The 19,514-nt window shown below is 45.1% G+C and overlaps 1 long non-coding RNA gene and 2 gene segments (V, D, J or C); 1 reads left to right on the top strand and 2 right to left on the bottom strand.

Moving 5' to 3' along the window:
* Positions 1–7,844, top strand: part of LOC122923288 — a 172,523-nt gene extending 164,679 nt beyond the window's left edge. Inside the window, exon 4 of the long non-coding RNA XR_006387265.1 lies at positions 7,739–7,844. This is a non-coding gene — a long non-coding RNA (uncharacterized LOC122923288). The remainder of the gene's footprint in view (positions 1–7,738) is intronic.
* LOC122923246 overlaps positions 1–8,230 on the bottom strand; it is a 386,426-nt gene extending 378,196 nt beyond the window's left edge. The window contains 2 exon segments of the C gene segment in view: positions 7,729–8,047; positions 8,131–8,230. Of these exon segments, the coding sequence occupies positions 7,729–8,047; positions 8,131–8,176 (365 nt within the window).
* LOC122923233 overlaps positions 1–19,514 on the bottom strand; it is a 306,484-nt gene that overhangs the window by 177,450 nt on the left and 109,520 nt on the right.

The following is a 19,514-nucleotide window of genomic DNA, read 5'->3' as shown; positions in this document are numbered from 1 at the left end:
AGCTATCAGATTCAGGAGGTAGATATCTCCTGTTAAATTGTGAAATAGGCCATACAAAGGTCACCCTATGTAATCTCTATGCCCTGAATGTTATGACATGTCTAACCTTAACCCCATTATTAGATTCCTCATCCCAGAAATCAGCTATTTCATTTAAGGCACTTAAATCCCTGCAGAGGAATTTGCATGTTGTTGATGTTTGGAGGTCAGCCCATGGGAAAAGAAGGGACTACACTTTTTACTCAAATCCGCATAGGTCTTACCAAAGATTAGACTACCTTTTTATATCAGAAGAAAATTTACCCGTGGTTAAGTCATCAAAAATTTACAACATTACAGTATCAGATCATGCTTTGGTATCCTGCGCCATTCAGCTCCCAAATTTAAAAGGGAGAGAGTGGACGTGGAGACTAAACAAAAAAAAGGAGTACTTTGCCCTCAACGAAAATACTGCAACGACACCTGCTATTATATGGGAGGCGCACAAGGCAGTAATACGCGGGGAATTTATAGCACTGGGCTCACACATTAAAAAAGAGCGTACAAAGCGTCTGACGGAGCTGTTAACCCGCATCTCCCAGCTGGAAAGATCCCACAAAAAGTAATTAGCCCTGAAAGACTTAGAGAAACTGGTGTCGCTCAGACAAGAGCTTAAGACACTACTAAACATTAAAGTAGCAAAGGCGTATCTAAGGGTTAAGCACAAGCATTATATTCACTGGAATAGAGGTAGTAAAATTATGTCGGCACTTATAAAAAAACAAGTAGAGCAATCCTATATCAAACAAATGAAAACGCACGATGGGGCCCTTACTACACATACTGATAATATCTCCAAAGTTTTCACTACATACTACCACGAACTAGACAATTTAAGTAAGGACGAACTCAGTGAAGTTGTGAAAAACCGGCAGGAAGAGACATCATCATTCCTGCAGGAACTTAACTTGCCAGTAGTATCAGAAACGGACAAAGAGATTTTATTGGCTCCTATAACACTAGAGGAAGTAGGGAAAGCCCTAAAATCGACCCCCAAAGGCAAGAGTCCGGGACCTGATGGTCTGACGGTTGCTTACTATAAAAGGTTTCTCCCCACATTAGGCCCCCAACTAGTAACCCTCTTTAATTCCTTATTGAAAGGTTCACTTCTAGCTAGGCAATCACTAGAGGCACACATTACGGTATTGCCCAAGCCAGGCAAAGACCCAAATCTCCCAACTAGTTACAGACCGATGGGCTAAAATTCTGGCTTTTAGAGTTGCACCCTTACTTAATGGTTTGATATCTCCAGAACAATCTGGCTTTGTAAGGGGCAGGGAGTGCAGGGACAGCACATTTCGAGTCATACAAGCACAGCAATATGCCTTGTCATATGGTCAGAGAATTACATTTCTTAGCACCGATGCCGAAAAGGCATTTGACAGAGTAGATTGGCGGTTCATGGAAGCCACCCTATATAAATTTGGCTTTCCTCCTCAATTCGTGACCGCGATGCTGTCACTGTACTCCTCACACACGGCGAAAATACTTATTAACGGTATGCTCACACCTTCCTTTGATATACGCAATGGGACACGGCAAGGATGCCCGTTATGACCAACTCTATTCATCCTTTGCCTAGAAACATTCCTTCAAGCTATCAGGCAAGATCAGGAAATACAAGGGATACAAATTGGCCCTCAAATACACACAGTAGCCGCATTTGCGGACGATATGCTATTACTTTTGTCTGATCCAATAGTGGCGTTCCCAGCGCTCTTAAGGCAGCAGATACATTTGTGGCTCTATCCAATTTTTAAATAAATCTAGCCAAGTGTGTAGCACTAGGGATTAATACCCCTCAGTCAGCTATAGCACAGCTCAAAAAGGATTACCCCTTTCAATGGAAGGCTGACAATATCAGTTATTTAGGAGTTCAAATAGCAAAAGACCCCGAACAGCTTTTTTCCCAAAACTATCTCAAACTGCTAACTGATATTAAGCTTCAACTTAAAGAACTAAAAATACCCTACTTAACTTGGCTAGGGAGGAAAAACGTCTTAAAAACATATATCCTTCCTAAACTGTTATATTTGATGCAGACGTTGCCAATATTCCTACCTCAGCACTACCTAGCACAGCTCCGTAAGGTATTCTCCACATTTGTTTGGAACCACACTAAACCTAGACTCGCCTACAAAAGATTAATACTACCCAGACACAAAGGAGGGTTTGGACTGCCAGATATGAACGGCTATTATAGGGCAATACAAATAAGGTTACACTCAGAGTTAGGGTCAATAAACTAGGTTGCCAAATAGCAAGGAAAGTTTTAGGGCCGAGAGTACTAGCTATGCTGTGGGATTTCCGCACAAAACCCCAACATAGACTTGAGGCGCCTAGCTCATTAAAAGGTATTATAGACTCTTGGTACAAACTATCAGGATTTATACATCCCTCTCGCTACCGTTCACCTCTTACGCCTATCAGGCACTTACCTTACATATTTAATGCAGACTTCAAAGATGATCTGGGACTTTGAGCAGCATTAGGTGATATAGCAGTAGGAGATTCTTGGAAAACCGACTAGTACCCAACCCGCAAACTCTGAAAACACGGTTTAAGCATTTCCCATGGACCTTAACCCACTACTCCCAAATGAACAAGATCTGTACACAATATTTGACAAACACCCCAAGCGATTATCCCCCCACATGGTACGATGCAGTGTGGAATCAGCCTATAGGCAAAAAAGGAACTATCTCGCTATTATATAACAAAATATTAGACATGGATTTAGATGCCAGACCATTGTTTATTGAACAATGGGGGAAAGAGTTGGGTCACTCTTTAGACGATGAGAGTATAGGAAGAATATTTGCCCATTCCCATGGGTACTCGCGGTGTATAAAAATACAGGAAAACTCCTTTAAGCTTGTCACCAGATGGTACAAAACACCTGACAAATTACATGCTATTAGCCCTTCTTACTCTGCTGACTGCTGGAGGTGCGGAAAGGAGCAGGTACTATGTATCATATTTGGTGGTCATGCCCGCTAATTACCAAATATTGGGATATGATATCCAGGGAGGTACAAAAAATATGTACAATAACCTCCCCTATCACCCCACTAGTGGCGCTTCTCAACTTACCTGATTGTAATTACAAACTTACAAAACCTTCCTTATCTGCTCAACTTATTGCAGCAGCCAAACTGCTGATACCAAAATATTGGCTATCCAAAGAGATCCCGAGTCTTAAAGAGTGGGTTTATAAGGTCCAAGAAATATGCCAATTAGAAGAATTAACGAGCTGGGAGTCGTTGTCACATGACAAATATTTAATTACATGGGGTAAATGGTCTGAATGGTATAATAAATTCACTAACTAGTTGTTTCTGTATGTACTTTTTATATGTGCTTATTTATAGATAAATTTACATTCTATATTATCTAGTATGTCAGGAAGAATGGGGGGATACAAGTGTTTTATACCCACTGTTGCTATGTCTAGCCATGTATGCAACAATAGACCTCACAATATGTTAAGCCAGACAGAAAGCTGGCCACATGCTTGCCTATAACAAAATTGTATATGTACACTTGCATATAAAATTGACACCTACTCAATTGTGACCTATAATGAACTTGGAGTAGTTTATTGTTATTTGTTACTATTTGAAAACGAAATGACCTTTGCTAAAAGTATACTGTCAAAATGAAAATTAAGATTTGACAAAAAAAATTAAATAAATTCTGACACATGGCCCTCTGCATCTGACAACAAACTGATACTTCCTCTGTTACAGTATGCCACCATAGGACATACTTTGCAGTTGAGAAATGTTGGGTCTTGCTGCGAAACCACAGCAAAATCTGACTGCAGATTTGTTGTGGAGCTCACTCCGCACTTGTGCAGTGCACAGCATGCATTGGTATACTGTGAATTTAAAATCTGTACTGCAAGTCAATTTACACCATATTTTTTCCGCAGTGTGTGGAGGAGATTTGCCAAAATCCCATCCATTTAGCAGGTGTTGTAATACGTTGCAGATTTACCACACGCATATCTACAGTGGCAAATCCGCAGCATATCCATCCAATGTAATTTTCATGTCCATGGCGCACATTGACTTACAATGGTTTTAGTGCCAGATCATTTTCAATGGTGTATTTATTTTCGATACAACCGGATTTTTTCGCAACGGATGCAGCCGGTTGTATTATTACAACGGAAGCGTTCTGCTCTGGTTTTGAGATCCCATGCCGATGTCTCCAAACTGGACAGCAAAATCGCTGATGTTAAAGTCGCCTAGGTGTCAGGCCCAAGGTGCAGATTTCATACATCTGGTTTGGGCATGCCCTCTAATCCAGGATTTTTGGAGCAATGTTCTTTCTCAGCTCCGCAGATGCTCTTCATGTGAGGCGGAGATAGATATAACGATTGCGGTCTTAGGCACCTCCGTATATGATGAACAGGGACGGGAAAATCTGCTCTGGATAAAGTCACTTATGTTGGCCAGGGTAATAATTGCTAGGAACTGGGGCTCAAAAAAAACCTTGTTGATATCTGAATGGTACCACCTGGTTGATAAAGTGAGGAAATATGAAAAAATTGCTATTTATAATAAGAGTCAGAAAGCTAGATGGGATAGAACTTGGCTGACATGGTCGTAAGGTCTAATGCTGCAGCAGCTGTGCCCCCAGACAACGATAATGAGGGAGGGGGAGGGGGAAATGGAATAAATTGTGTTTTTTCTGTAGCACTCATATATCTAAAATGTGCATATTTTGTATTGTAATTTTGTAATATCATGTTTGTTAAATTTTTTGAAGGAAAAATAAAAATAAATTTAATATATCAAAGTCGCCTAAAGAGTTGCGGGGACTTCATGTGCATTATTAAAAGTATTGTCATTAAAATGGTAACATAACTAATGCTTTAAAACTATACAATGTACACAAAAATATTTTCTGAAAATGTGTGTGTGTGTGTGTGTGTGTGTGTATATATATATATATATATATATATATATATATATATATATATATACACAGTCGTGGCCAAAAGTTTAGAGAATTACATAAATATTGGAAATTGGAAAAGTTGCTGCTTAAGTTTTTATAATAACAATTTGCATATACTCCAGAATGTTATGAAGAGTGATCAGATGAATTTCATAGTCCTTCTTTGCCATGAAAATTAACTTAATCCCAAAAAAACCTTTCCACTGCATTTCATTGCTGTCATCAAAGGACCTGCTGAGATCATTTCAGTAATTGTCTTAACTCAGGTGAGAATGTTGACGAGCACAAGGCTGGAGATCATTATGTCAGGCTGATTGGGTTAAAATGGCAGACTTGACCTGTTAAAAGGAGGGTGATGCTTAACATCATTGTTCTTCCATTGTTAACCATGGTGACCTGCAAAGAAACGCGTGCAGCCATCATTGCGTTGCATAAAAATGGCTTCACAGGCAAGGATATTGTGGCTACTAAGATTGCACCTCAATCAACAATTTCTAGGATCATCAAGAACTTCAAGGAAAGAGGTTCAATTCTCGTTAAGAAGGCTTCAGGGCGTCCAAGAAAGTCCAGCAAGCGCCAGGATCATCTCCTAAAGAGGATTCAGCTGCGGGGTCGGAGTGCCATCAGTGCAGAGCTTGCTCAGGAATGGCAGCAGGCAGGTGTGAGCCCATCTGCACGCACAGTGAGGCGAAGACTTTTGGAAGATGGCCTGGTGTCAAGAAGGGCAGCAAAGAAGCCACTTCTCTCCAAAAAAAAATCAGGGACAGATTGATCTTCTGCAGAAAATATGGTGAATGGACTGCTGAGGACTGGGGCAAAGTCAGATTCTCTGATGAAGCCTCTTTCCGATTGTTTGGGGCATCAGGAAAAAGGCTTGTCCGGAGAAGAAAAGGTGAGCGCTACCATCAGTCCTGTGTCATGCCAACAGTAAAGCATCCTGAGAACATTCATGTGTGGGGTTGCTTCTCATCCAAGGGAGTAGGCTCACTTACAATTTTGCCCAAAAACACAGTCATGAATAAAGAATGGTACCAAAATACCCTCCAACAGCAACTTCTTCCAACAACAGTTTGGTGAAGAACAATGCATTTTCCAGCAAAATGGAGCACCGTGCCATAGGGCAAAAGTGATAACTAAGTGGCTCGGGGACCAAAACGTTGACATTTTGGGTCCATGGCCTGGAAACTCCCCAGATCTTAATCCCATTGAGAACTTGTGGTCAATCCTCAAGAGGTGGGTGGACAAAGAAAAACCCACTAATTCTGACAAACTCCAAGAAGTGATTATGAAAGACTGGGTGGCTATCAGTCAGGAATTGGCCCAGAAGTTGATTGAGAGCATGCCCAGTCGAATTGCAGAGGTCCTGAAAAAGAAGGGCCAACACTGCAAATACGGACTCTTTGCATAAATGTCATGTAATTGTCGATAAAAGCCTTTGAAGCGTATAAAGTGCGTGTAATTATATTTCACTACATCACAGAAACAACTGAAACAAAGATCTAAAAGCAGTTTAGCAGCAAACTTTGTGAAAACTAATATTTGTGTCATTCTCAAAACTTTTGGCCACGACTGTACACTTATGTTTTTTGCGCTGTGGAGGTCACTGTTAAGGGGGCATGAAACGGTGGAGGCCACAGTTAGGGTCAATTCACACGTCCGCAAGTGTTTTGCTGTCCACAAATTGCGGATCCACAAAACACTGACACCGGCCATATGCGTTCCGCATTTTGTGGACTGCACATGGCACGCATTTTAAATAGAAATGCCTTTTCTTGTCCGTGTCTGCGGAAAAGAATAGGACATGTTCTATTTTTTTGCGGAACGGAAGTGCGGATGCGGATTGGAAGTGCAGATGCGGACAGCACACGGTTTTGCAGCCCCATTGAAAATGAATGGATCCGGATCCGTCCTGCAATGTTGCGGAACGGATTCGGACCCATTTTGCGGACATGTAAATGGACCCTTAAGGGGACTGTCCACTATGGAGGTCAGTGTTAAGGGGCAGCGTGCTTTAGAGGTCACTGTTAAGGGGGTGAGGTGTTGTGGAGGTCACATTTTAAGGGAACGGAGCTCTGTGGAGTACACTGTTAGAGGGGCGGCTTATTGTGGAAATCACCGTTAATGAGACGGGGGACTGTGGAGGTCACTAAAAAAGGTGTGGTTGCTGTGGAGGTCCCTGTTAAAGAGGAGGGCGCTGTGGATGTTACTGTTAAGGTGACAGGCTACTGTGGAGGTCACTGTTAAAGGAGCGGGCACCGTGGAGGTCACTGTTAAGGTAGAATGGCACTGTGACAGTCACTGTTAAAGGGGCAGTCGCTGTGGAGGTCTCTGTTAAGGGGGCCGGGAATGGTGGAGGTCAGTTAAGGGGACTGTAACCTATGGTCAGTGTTAAAGGATGGGTGCTGTAGAGGTCACTGTTAAGGGACGGGCCCCTGTTGAGGTCACTGTCAAGGGGGTGGGGTGCTATGGAACTTACTGTTGCAAGGGCAGTCTGCTGTGAAGGTTAAAGTTAAGGGCGTGGACTGCTGTGGAGGTCCCATAAGGGGTACTGTAGCTATCACTGTTTATAGTGGATACTGTCAATATATTTTAACGACACACACAAACATTAACTGAAATAGAAGAAACATACCCATGCGAAGCCAAGTCCTTCTGCTACAGTAGTTCTTTATATAAGTCAGTTTCTGTGCATGTCCTCCGTCCATCTGTTACACTGTGTACCCATGTCTAGCACAATAATATTTCCCAGATTCTTCAGGTTTCACTCCAGTGAGTTTAAGATAAACTTCTCCTTTATTTGTGTCTCTTGTTAGAGTTAGACGTCCCTGAAGAGACTGGGCATAAACCTTGCCATCATTATACCATATTACCCCCAACCAGTCCAGTCCTTTTCCTTCAGGTTGTCGGATCCAGTGTACACCATGCATGTTAGTGCTGTCAGTGAGGGAGGCCCCGGTCACTTTACAGGTCATGTCCAGAGTCTCTGAAGGCTTCACAGTCCCAGGACCAGACTCCACCATAGAGATTTGTGCAGTGACACCTATACATAAACAGAAATCTATAATAATTACAATTATTACTAGAAGTTGAGTGGAATTGACTTTGGCAGGAAATCAGACTCACATTTTAGGATTAATATAACACAGAATAACCAAAGGAGACTCTTCATGTTTGGTCAGAGGAGATAGAACAAGTCACTTCCAGGTCTGGTGTACAGTTCCTGATTAGTGGTTGCTTCAACCTCTCTATTTAAACAGGAACTTATTAAAATATATTTACATACACCCTGCTGGAGAGACCCGACCCTTATTACCGGGAGACCTACACTGACATATAACAGATGGTGCTGAGGTACTGTACACCAAGCTCTCATTTAAATGTTACAGTACATACAGGATTTTCAGTCTTTGTCCTGAACTGCCAAACCAGGATGACAGAATAAGGCCCCATTCGCATGAACGTATGGCCTCCGTGCCCATGTTGTCCTATCTTTTGCAGAACAGAGCCATGGATAGGAAACCCACGTAAACACTTGGAATCCCTTTCGTGGGCTTCCGCATCTATGCCTCCACACTGCAAAAGATAGGACACATCCTATCTTTTGCTTTATCTTGCGAATCTAGCGGCTATGCTTGGTATTGGAGCTCAGGCTCATTCATTTGAGCTGTACCCAGGACATGTGATTACTAAACATGATATCACTGGTCTAGTAAGATGTCGCAATGCTCAGAGTGCCACAGACTCATAGTTACATAGTTAATACGGTTGAAAAAAATACATAAGTTCATCAAGTTCAACCAAGCGATAGGTGGGGATGCGAATCCCAGAAGAAAATGAGACTCAAATTTGTACACGTTTTCATAAGCATTAATGTTGTTTACTTTTAACATTTCGTCTAAACCCTTTTTTTGAAACTGTCCACTGTTCCTTCTGTGACCACGTCCTAAGGAAGTCTATTCCACAGATTCACAGTTCTTACAGTAAATAAGTTTTTACGCTGCTGGAGACTGAACTTTTTCTTCTCCAGTTGGAGGCAGTGCCCCCTTGTCCTTTGTGTCTTTTGAGGGCATTTTACATGGAACAGTTTTTCTCCATATTTTTTGTGTGGCCTATTAATATATTTGTATAGGTTAATCATGTCCCCCCCTTAGACGTCTCTTCTCAAGACTAAATAAATTCAATTCTTTTAATTTTACTTCATAACTAAGACCCTAAATGCCCTTTATCACTTTAGTCGCTCTGCTCTGTACTTTTTCCAGCTACAGAGCATCCTTTCCATGGACTGGTGCCCAGAACTGAGCTGCATATTCCAGATGAGGCCATGCCAACGCTTTGTAAAGTGGTAGTATTACAGCCCTGCAAGTCCATGACTCCTTTAATGCATGACAATATCATGGTGGCCTTAGAAGCAGCTGATTGACATTGTATACTGTTCTTTAATCTACCATCTACAAGGACACCCACATTCTTCTCTACAAGTGACTCCCCCAGTGTTACATCCCCTAGGACATAAGAAGCACAACCATTATTACTACTAAGATTCATAACTTTACATTTATCCACATTGAACCTCATTTGGCAAGTTGATGCCCAATCACTCAGAGTGTTAAAGTCGCCTTGTAGTTTATGGGCATCTTTCATAGACCGTATAGTTCTACATAGCTTAGTGTCATCTGCAAAAATAGAAATATTAATCCCGTCCTCAATATCATTAATAAATAAATTAAATAATAGAGGACCCAGCACTGAACCTTGGAGTACACCACTTTATAACCCGGGACCATTCTGAATAGGAATCATTGACCACAACTCTCTGGACACGGTCCTTCAGCCAGTTTTCAATCGAATTACAGACTATACTTTCCAAGCATATAGACCTTACTTTACCTATTAAACGTCCATGAGGGACAGTATCAAAAGCCAATGCAAAATCCAGAAATACTACATCCACAGCCGCCCCTCTGTCCAGGCTACTACTCACCTCCTCATAAAAACAAATCAGGTCTGACAACTTCTGTCCAACAACCTAAACCTACGTTGGTTATCACTTATAATATTATATACAGTCACATACTCCTGTGTATAGTCCCTTAAGAGTCCTTCAAACTAACAGTTTTTTTAATATGGGCACCACATTTGCCAATCACTTGGCACTGTACCAGTACCTAGAGAATCTTTAAAAATTATAAACAGGGGGGGGGGGGGGGTGTCACGGACGGTGTACAGGAAACAAGGCAAAGCAACATGCATAAATGACTCGCTGGATCCAACAGCTAAGGAACCAAAGGGAGACCCCTGCAGAAGACCTGGCCCTTTCCCTGGCTGCTCAGCCTATGCAAAGATCCGAATGGTGGAGGTTTGCATATCCACGTACCTTGACTATATAACCCCTGAGCACCCTACAATAGTGAGGGGACACGACCACCGGCCCCCTACACAAGACACGGAGGGAGTCAGGGTCACCTGGGATCCAGCAAACAGAAAATAACAGATAAATGTTCAACACTTAACTTTGTAGCAGAAAGGAGAACAAGATCAGCATGCACACACACTCCAGGAAGTAGTATAAGCCGCCCAGAAAAGCATTCTGGGGAGGAATTTAAAGGGAAGCAATTAGTCCAACACAGGACAGCTGAGAGAGGCTAATGAGATGAGGAACTGAATACCACAACAAAGAAACTCAAGGAGGAGGTTCTGAAAGGCCTCTGTCAGAGCTTCTCAGCTGTCTGGTTGTGACAGTACCCCTCCCTCTACGAGTGGACTCCGGACACTCAGAACCCACCTTCTCAGGATGGGACCTATGGAAAGCCCTGATGAGACGAGAGGCCTTAATGTCCGTCACTGGGACCCACATCCTCTCCTCAGGACCATACCCCTCCCAATGAACAAGGTACTGAAGAGAACCGCGGACAAGACGAGAATCCACAATCCTAGAGACCTGAAATTCAAGATTCCCATCAACCATAATCGGAGGAGGAGGCAAAGGCGAGGGTACAATGGGTTGAACATAAGGTTTCAATAAGGACTTATGAAAAACAATATGGATCTTCCAAGTCTGAGGAAGATCAAGATGGTATGCAACAGGATTGATGACAGACAGGATTTTGTAAGGCCCAATAAACCTAGGACCCAACTTCCAGGAGGGAACCTTCAATTTGATATTCTTGGTAGACAACCATACCAGATCACCAACATTCAGGTCCGGACCAAGCACACGTCTCTTATCTGCCACACGCTTATATCTCTCACTCATGCTCTTTAGATTATCCTGAATCTTTTGCCAAATAGATGACAAAGACGAGGAGAATCTGTCCTCATCAGGTAAACCAGAAGACCCCTCTCCCGAGAAAGTCCCAAACTGCGGATGAAACCCATATGCACCAAAAAATGGTGACTTATCAGAGGACTCCTGACGACGGTTATTTAAAGCAAACTCAGCAAGGGACAAAAAAGAACACCAATCGTCTTGATTCTCCGCCACAAAACAGCGCAGATATGTCTCCAGATTCTGATTCACGCGCTCTGTCTGGCCATTCGACTGCGAGTGGAAAGCAGAAGAAAATGACAACCGAACCCCCAAGCGAGAACAGAAAGCCTTCCAGAATCTGGAAACAAACTGCGTGCCCCTATCAGAGACTATGTCTGAAGGAATACTGTGCAATTTGACAATGTGATCAATAAATGCCTGCGCCAGCGTCTTAGCATTGGGCAAACCAGGAAAAGGGATGAAATGCACCATTTTGCTAAAACGGTCCACCACCACCAGAATCACAGTCTTCCCCGAGGAACGAGGCAGGTCCGTTATGAAGTCCATGGACAGATGTGTCCAAGGACGGGAAGGAATGGGTAAGGGAAGGAGAGGACCTGATGTCACGGAATGTGTACAGGTAACAAGGCAAAACAACATGCATAAATGACTCGCTGGATCCAACAGCTAAGGAACAAAAGGGAGACCCCTGTAGAAGACCTGGCACTTTCCCTGGCTGCTCAGCCTATGCATAGATCCGAATGGTGGAGGTATGCATATCCACGTACCTTGACTATATAACCCCTGAGCACCCTACAATAGTGAGGGGACACGACCACCGGCTCCCTACACCAGACACGGAGGGAGTCAGGGTCACCTGGGATCCAGCAAACAGAAAATAACAGATAACAGTTTAACACTTAACTTTGTAGAGGAGAGGAGAACCAGATGGGCATGCACACATACTCCAGGAAGAAATATAAGCCGCCCAGAAAAGCCTTCTGGGGAAGAATTTAAAGGGAAGCAATTAGTCCAACACATGACAGCTGAGAGAGACTAACGAGAGGAGGAGCTGAATACCACAACACAGAAACTCAAGGGGGAGGTTCTGAAAGGCCTCTGTCAGAGCTTCTCAGCTGTCTGGTTGTGACAGTACCCCTCCCTCTACGAGTGGACTCTGGACACTCAGAACCCACCTTCTCAGGATGGGACCTATGGAAAGCCCTGATGAGACGAGAGGCTTTAATGTCCGTCACTGGGACCCACATCCTCTCCTCAGGACCATACCCCTCCCACTGAACAAGGTACTGAAGAGAACCGCGAACAAGACGAGAATCCACAATCCCAGAGACCTGAAATTCAAGATTCCCATCAACCATAATCGGAGGAGGAGGCAAAGGCGAGGGTACAATGGGTTGAACATAAGGTTTCAATAAGGACTTATGAAAAACATTATGGATCTTCCAAGTCTGAGGAAGATCAAGACGGTATGCAACAGGATTGATGACAGACAGGATTTTGTAAGGCCCAATAAACCTAGGACCCAACTTCCAGGAGGGAACCTTCAATTTGATATTCTTGGTAGACAACCACACCAGATCACCAACATTCAGGTCCGGACCAAGCACACGTCTCTTATCAGCCACACGCTTATATCTCTCACTCATGCTCTTTAGATTATCTTGAATCTTTTGCCAAATAGATGACAAAGACGAGGAGAATCTGTCCTCATCAGGTAAACCAGAAGACCCCTCTCCCGAGAAAGTCCCAAACTGTGGATGAAACCCATATGCACCAAAAAATGGTGACTTATCAGAGGACTCCTGACGACGGTTATTTAAAGCAAACTCAGCAAGGGACAAAAAAGAACACCAATCCTCTTGATTCTCCGCCACAAAACAACGCAGATATGTCTCCAGATTCTGATTGACGCGCTCTGTCTGGCCATTCGACTGCGGGTGGAAAGCAGAAGAGAATGACAACCGAACCCCCAAGCGAGAACAGAAAGCCTTCCAGAATCTGGAAACAAACTGCGTGCCCCTATCAGAGACTATGTCTGAAGGAATACCGTGCAATTTGACAATGTGATCAATAAATGCCTGCGCCAGCGTCTTAGCATTGGGCAAACCAGGAAAAGGGATGAAATGCACCATTTTGCTAAAACGGTCCACCACCACCAGAATCACAGTCTTCCCCGAGGAACGAGGCAGGTCCGTTATGAAGTCCATGGACAGATGTGTCCAAGGACGGGAAGGAATGGGTAAGGGAAGGAGAGGACCTGATGGCCGTGAATGAGGGACTTTGGCACGAGCGCAAGTCTCGCAGGCTGCCACAAAACCCTCAACCGACTTACGAAGCGCAGGCCACCAGAATCTCCGAGCGATGAGATCCAGTGTGGCTCTTACCCCCGGGTGCCCAGCAAGGACCGTATCGTGGTGTTCTTTAAAAATCTTGTGTCTTAAAGCGAGAGGCACAAACAACCTCCCAGGAGGACAAAGATCAGGAGCCTCTGACTGGGCTGCCTGCACCTCTGCCTCCAATTCAGGAAAAAGAGCAGAGACCACCACACCTTCAGCCAAAATGGGACCCGGGTCTTCAAAATTCCCGCCTCCCGGAAAACAACGTGACAGGGCATCTGCCTTCACATTCTTAACTCCAGGGCGGAACGTGACAACAAAATTAAACCTAGAAAAGAACAACGACCATCTGGCCTGTCTCGGGTTCAGACGCTTGGCTGACTCCAAGTAGGCCAGATTTTTATGGTCAGTAAATACGGTAATAGGGTGTCTGGCTCCCTCTAGCCAATGGCGCCATTCCTCAAAAGCCAACTTGATGGCCAACAATTCCCTATCTCCCACATCGTAATTTCTCTCTGCGGAGGAGAGTTTTCTTGAGAAAAAGGCACACGGTCGCCAATTGGCAGGAGAGGAACCCTGAGACAAGACCGCCCCCACACCCACCTCAGAAGCATCAACCTCAACTATGAAGGGTAACGAAACATCAGGTTGCACCAAGATGGGAGCGGAAGCAAAACTCTCCTTGATATCAGAAAAAGCCTTACGCGCCTCTACTGACCAAGAAGAAAAATCTACCCCCTTTCTGGTCATATCAGTGAGTGGTTTAACAATAGAAGAATAATTCAAAATGAACTTCCTGTAATAATTGGCAAAGCCCAAAAAACGCATCAGCGCCTTCTGATTCTCAGGAAGCTCCCACTCAAGCACAGCGCGGACCTTCTCGGGGTCCATGCGAAAACCAGAAGCGGAGAGAAGAAACCCCAGAAATTGAATTTCTGGAACCGCAAACACACATTTTTCCAGTTTCGCATATAATTTATTCTCCCGCAGAATGAGCAAGACCTGACGTAAATGTTCCTTATGAGTTTTGAAATCGGGAGAAAAAATCAAAATGTCATCCAAATACACCAATACAAATTTTCCCATCAAATGATAAAAAATGCTGTTCACGAAATGCTGAAAAACGGCTGGGGCATTCATCAAACCAAAAGGCATAACCAAGTTTTCAAAATGGCCCTCAGGGGTATTGAAGGCCGTCTTCCATTCGTCCCCTTCTCTGACCCTGACCAGGTTGTATGCCCCTCTTAAATCTAATTTGGAAAAGACTTTAGCCCCAACAACCTGGTTAAATAAGTCCGGGATCAGAGGAAGCGGATATGGGTCACGAATAGTGATACTGTTCAGCTCCCTGAAATCCAGACAAGGTCTTAAAGAACCATCTTTTTTCTTAACAAAGAAAAAACCAGCGGCAACAGGTGACTTCGAGGGTCGTATGTGTCCCTTTCTCAGACTCTCAGAGATATAAGCACGCATAGCGATCCTCTCAGGTTGGGAAAGATTGTATAAACGAGATTTAGGCAGCTTGGCGTCTGGGATGAGATTAATAGGGCAATCGTACTCCCTGTGCGGGGGCAAATCCTGAACTCCACTCTCAGAGAAGACATCCGAAAATTCAGAGAGAAAAGATGGTACAGTCTTAGTAGCAACCTCAGAAACAGATGTCATGAGGCAATTCTCTCTGCAAAAGTCACTCCAACCATTTATTTGCTTCGCTTGCCAATCAATGGTGGGGTTATGCTTAGTGAGCCAGGGCAGCCCCAACACCAGAGGGGTGGGCAAACCGCTAAGGACGAAACATGACACATCCTCAACATGAGCATCACTCACAATTAAACGGATATTGTGAACTATGCCCTTTAATGATTTCTGAGAAAGTGGAGCGGAATCGATAGCAAAAACAGGAATATCCTTTCTCAAAGCGCACACCTGGAAACCATGAGTTATCGCAAATTGATTATCAATGAGATTGACCGCTGCTCCACTATCCACAAAAATCTCACAAAAAATGTTCTTGCTCTCTAGCGCCACCCTAGCCGGCAGGACAAAACGGGAACTACAAGCAAACGGAAAACCTTCAATTTCCGCCTCAACCCTGCCAATAGTAACAGACGGAACATTTTTCAAAGATTTTTTCCTCTTTGTTTCTTTATTATACCCAGAGAACTGCCTGAATCTCCTAGAGGGACAAATATTTGCCAAATGATTAATACCTCCACAACAAAAACAAACCGTCCCATGCGGGCTGAATCTTCTATTGTCAGAAGCAATCAACCCCAGCTGCATGGGCTCCTGCTCAGAAGGGGCTGACAGCGACTGAGACCCCTGCGCACAGAATGGGACCGCTGCACAGTCCTGGGACCGAGTATGACAGGAAGGAGAGATCTCTCCTCTCTCTCTAAGACGCCTGTCAATACGAACGGCCTGAGACATAGCAGAGTCCAAAGAAATAGGCCTTTCATGAAAGGCAAATGCATCTTTCAATCCCTCTGAAAGACCATGGCAAAATTGACTTCGGAGTGCAGCATCATTCCAACCAGTATCAGCTGCCCATCTCCGAAATTCTGAGCAGTATATTTCTGCGGATTGTTTACCCTGGCATAAGAGACGTAGTCTAGACTCCGCCAGAGCAATACGATCCGGATCATCATATATCTGACCCAGGGCTAAAAAGAATTCATCCACTGAACGGAGAGGCCGTGCCCCCTCCGGCAGCGAAAAGGCCCAGGACTGAGCGTTACCTCTGAGCAGCGATATAATGATCCCCACCCTCCGTTCCTCATCTCCAGAGGGAAGGGGAAGAAGGCGAAAATGGAGTTTGCAAGCCTCTCTAAAACGCACAAAATTCTCACTACCCCCGGAGAACGTATCCGGGAGCGAGATCTTAGGCTCAGAACAAGCTCCATGAACGCAAGCTGAACCGGTCACTTGAAGCTGAGAAAAAGTCTTACGGAGGTCAGCTACCTCCAATGAAAGACCCTGGAAGCGTTCAGCCAAAAGTGAAACCGGATCCATGCTTAAGACGGTTTAGGCGGCTTATAATGTCACGGAATGTGTACAGGTAACAAGTCAAAACAACATGCATAAATGACTCGCTGGATCCAATAAATGTGATCAATAAATGCCTGCGCCAGCGTCTTAGCATTGGGCAAACCAGGAAAAGGGATGAAATGCACCATTTTGCTAAAACGGTCCACCACCACCAGAATCACAGTCTTCCCCGAGGAACGAGGCAGGTCCGTTATGAAGTCCAGGACGGGAAGGAATGGGTAAGGGAAGGAGAGGACCTGATGGCCGTGAATGAGGGACTTTGGCACGAGCGCAAGTCTCGCAGGCTGCCACAAAACCCTCAACCGACTTACGAAGCCCAGGCCACCAAAATCTCCGAGCGATGAGATCCAGTGTGGCTCTTACCCCCGGGTGCCCAGCAAGGACCGTATTGTGGTGTTCTTTAAAAATCTTGTGTCTTAAAGCGAGAGGCACAAACAACCTCCCAGGAGGACAAAGACCAGGAGCCTCTGACTGGGCTGCCTGCACCTCTGCCTCCAATTCAGGAAAAAGAGCAGAGACCACCACACCTTCAGCCAAAATGGGACCCGGGTCTTCAAAATTCCCGCCTCCCGGAAAACAACGTGACAGGGCATCTGCCTTCACATTCTTAACTCCAGGGCGGAACGTGACAACAAAATTAAACCTAGAAAAGAACAAAGACCCTCTGTCCAGGCTACTACTCACCTCCTCATAAAAACAGATCAGGTTAGTCTGACAACTTCTGTCCAACAACCTAAACCTACGTTGGTTATCACTTATAATATTATATACAGTCACATACTCCTGTGTATAGTCCCTTAAGAGTCCTTCAAACTAACAGTTTTTTTAATATGGGCACCACATTTGCCTTGCGCCAATCACTTGGCACTGTACCAGTACCTAGAGAATCTTTAAAAATTATAAACAGGGGGGGGGGGGGGGTGTCACGGACGGTGTACAGGAAACAAGGCAAAGCAACATGCATAAATGACTCGCTGGATCCAACAGCTAAGGAACCAAAGGGAGACCCCTGCAGAAGACCTGGCACTTTCCCTGGCTGCTCAGCCTATGCAAAGATCCGAATGGTGGAGGTTTGCATATCCACGTACCTTGACTATATAACCCCTGAGCACCCTACAATAGTGAGGGGACACGACCACCGGCCCCCTACACAAGACACGGAGGGAGTCAGGGTCACCTGGGATCCAGCAAACAGAAAATAACAGATAAATGTTCAACACTTAACTTTGTAGCAGAAAGGAGAACAAAGTCAGCATGCACACACACTCCAGGAAGTAGTATAAGCCGCCCAGAAAAGCATTCTGGGGAGGAATTTAAAGGGAAGCAATTAGTCCAACACATGACAGCTGAGAGAGGCTAACGAGAGGAGGAACTGAATACCACAACACAGAAACTCAAGGAGGAGGTTCTGAAAGGCCTCTGTCAGAGCTTCTCAGCTGTCTGGTTGTGACAGGGGGCGTGGCTAGCGGCGCATGGAGACGGACGGCTAAGGCCTCTTTCACACTTGCGTTGTCCGGATCCGGCGTGTACTCCACTTGCCGGAATTACACGCCGGATCCGGAAAAACGCAAGTGTACTGAAAGCATTTGAAGACGGATCCGTCTTCAAAATGCTTTCAGTGTTACTATGGCACCCAGGACGCTATTAAAGTCCTGGTTGCCATAGTAGGAGCGGGGAGCGGGGGAGCAGTATACTTACAGTCCGTGCGGCTCCCGGGGCGCTCCAGAATGACGTCAGAGCGCCCCATGCGCATGGATCATGTGATCCATGCGATCACGTCATCCATGCGCGTGGGGTGCCCTGACGTCACTCTGGAGCGCCCCGGGAGCCGCACGGATGGTAAGTATGCTGCTCCCCGCTCCCCACTACACTTTACCATGGCTGCCAGGACTTTAGCGTCCCAGCAGCCATGGTAACCATTGAGAAAAAGCTAAACGTCGCATCCGGCAATGCGCCGAAACGACGTTTAGCTTAAGGCCGGATCCGGATCAATGCCTTTCAATGGGCATTCATTCCGGATCCGGCCTTGCGGCAAGTGTTCCGGATTTTTGGCCGGAGCAAAAAGCGCAGCATGCTGCGCTATTTGCTGCGGCCAAAAAACGTTCCGCTCCGGAACGGAAGACATCCTGATGCATCCTGAAGGACGGACTGTCCATTCAGAATGCATTAGGATAATCCTGATCAGTATTCTTCCGGCATAGAGCCCCGACGACGGAACTCTATGCCGGAAGAAAAAAACGCAGATGTGAAAGAGCCCTAAGTCCTGAGCTCCTGAGCCATCGGCACAAATCCAGCATAAAACAGCCCTGCAAGTTTATACATCTGCCTGCTGTGATCACCGGAGGATTGCCCTAGCACCCTGCAACGAGTGGTGGAAGTTTCAGCAATGCCGAGGGGTAAGAGACGCCACAGTCCGGCAAAACTCACCAGCTTCTTCCCTGCTGTGAATGCGCTCCAAGATGGCGATTCTCGCGCTTCAGCAGCTGCAGTCAGATCGGCACCTTCTCCCTCCTCAGCGCAGCCTGTGTCTCCTCAGACCTCAGGGAGATCTCCGTCCTCCTCCTCTGCCTCAATATCCCCTGCACAGGTCACATACTCTCCCCAGCATGACCTTTCTGTGCAGCAGGACCCTCCAGCACGTCAGGCACACAGTGCCTCACATAAAACAGTTAAACAGCTCACCTCTGCTGCTTTGCTTGAAATTGCAGAAGGAGAAACAGATCCTGCTCCAATCACTGAAGCAGTGTTAAAGGGGATGAAAGTGCTCATGGCTGATTTACAAAAGTCCTTGAAACAGGACCTCAGGGACGCTATTACCCAAATTCAGCATGATATTTCAGCTTTGGGGGCTAGAA

This window comes from Bufo gargarizans, chromosome 1 (assembly GCF_014858855.1).
Source record: "Bufo gargarizans isolate SCDJY-AF-19 chromosome 1, ASM1485885v1, whole genome shotgun sequence".
NCBI lineage: Eukaryota > Metazoa > Chordata > Amphibia > Anura > Bufonidae > Bufo > Bufo gargarizans.
The sequence above is the reverse complement of the archived record's forward strand: the minus strand, read 5'-3'. Positions and strand labels throughout refer to the sequence as shown.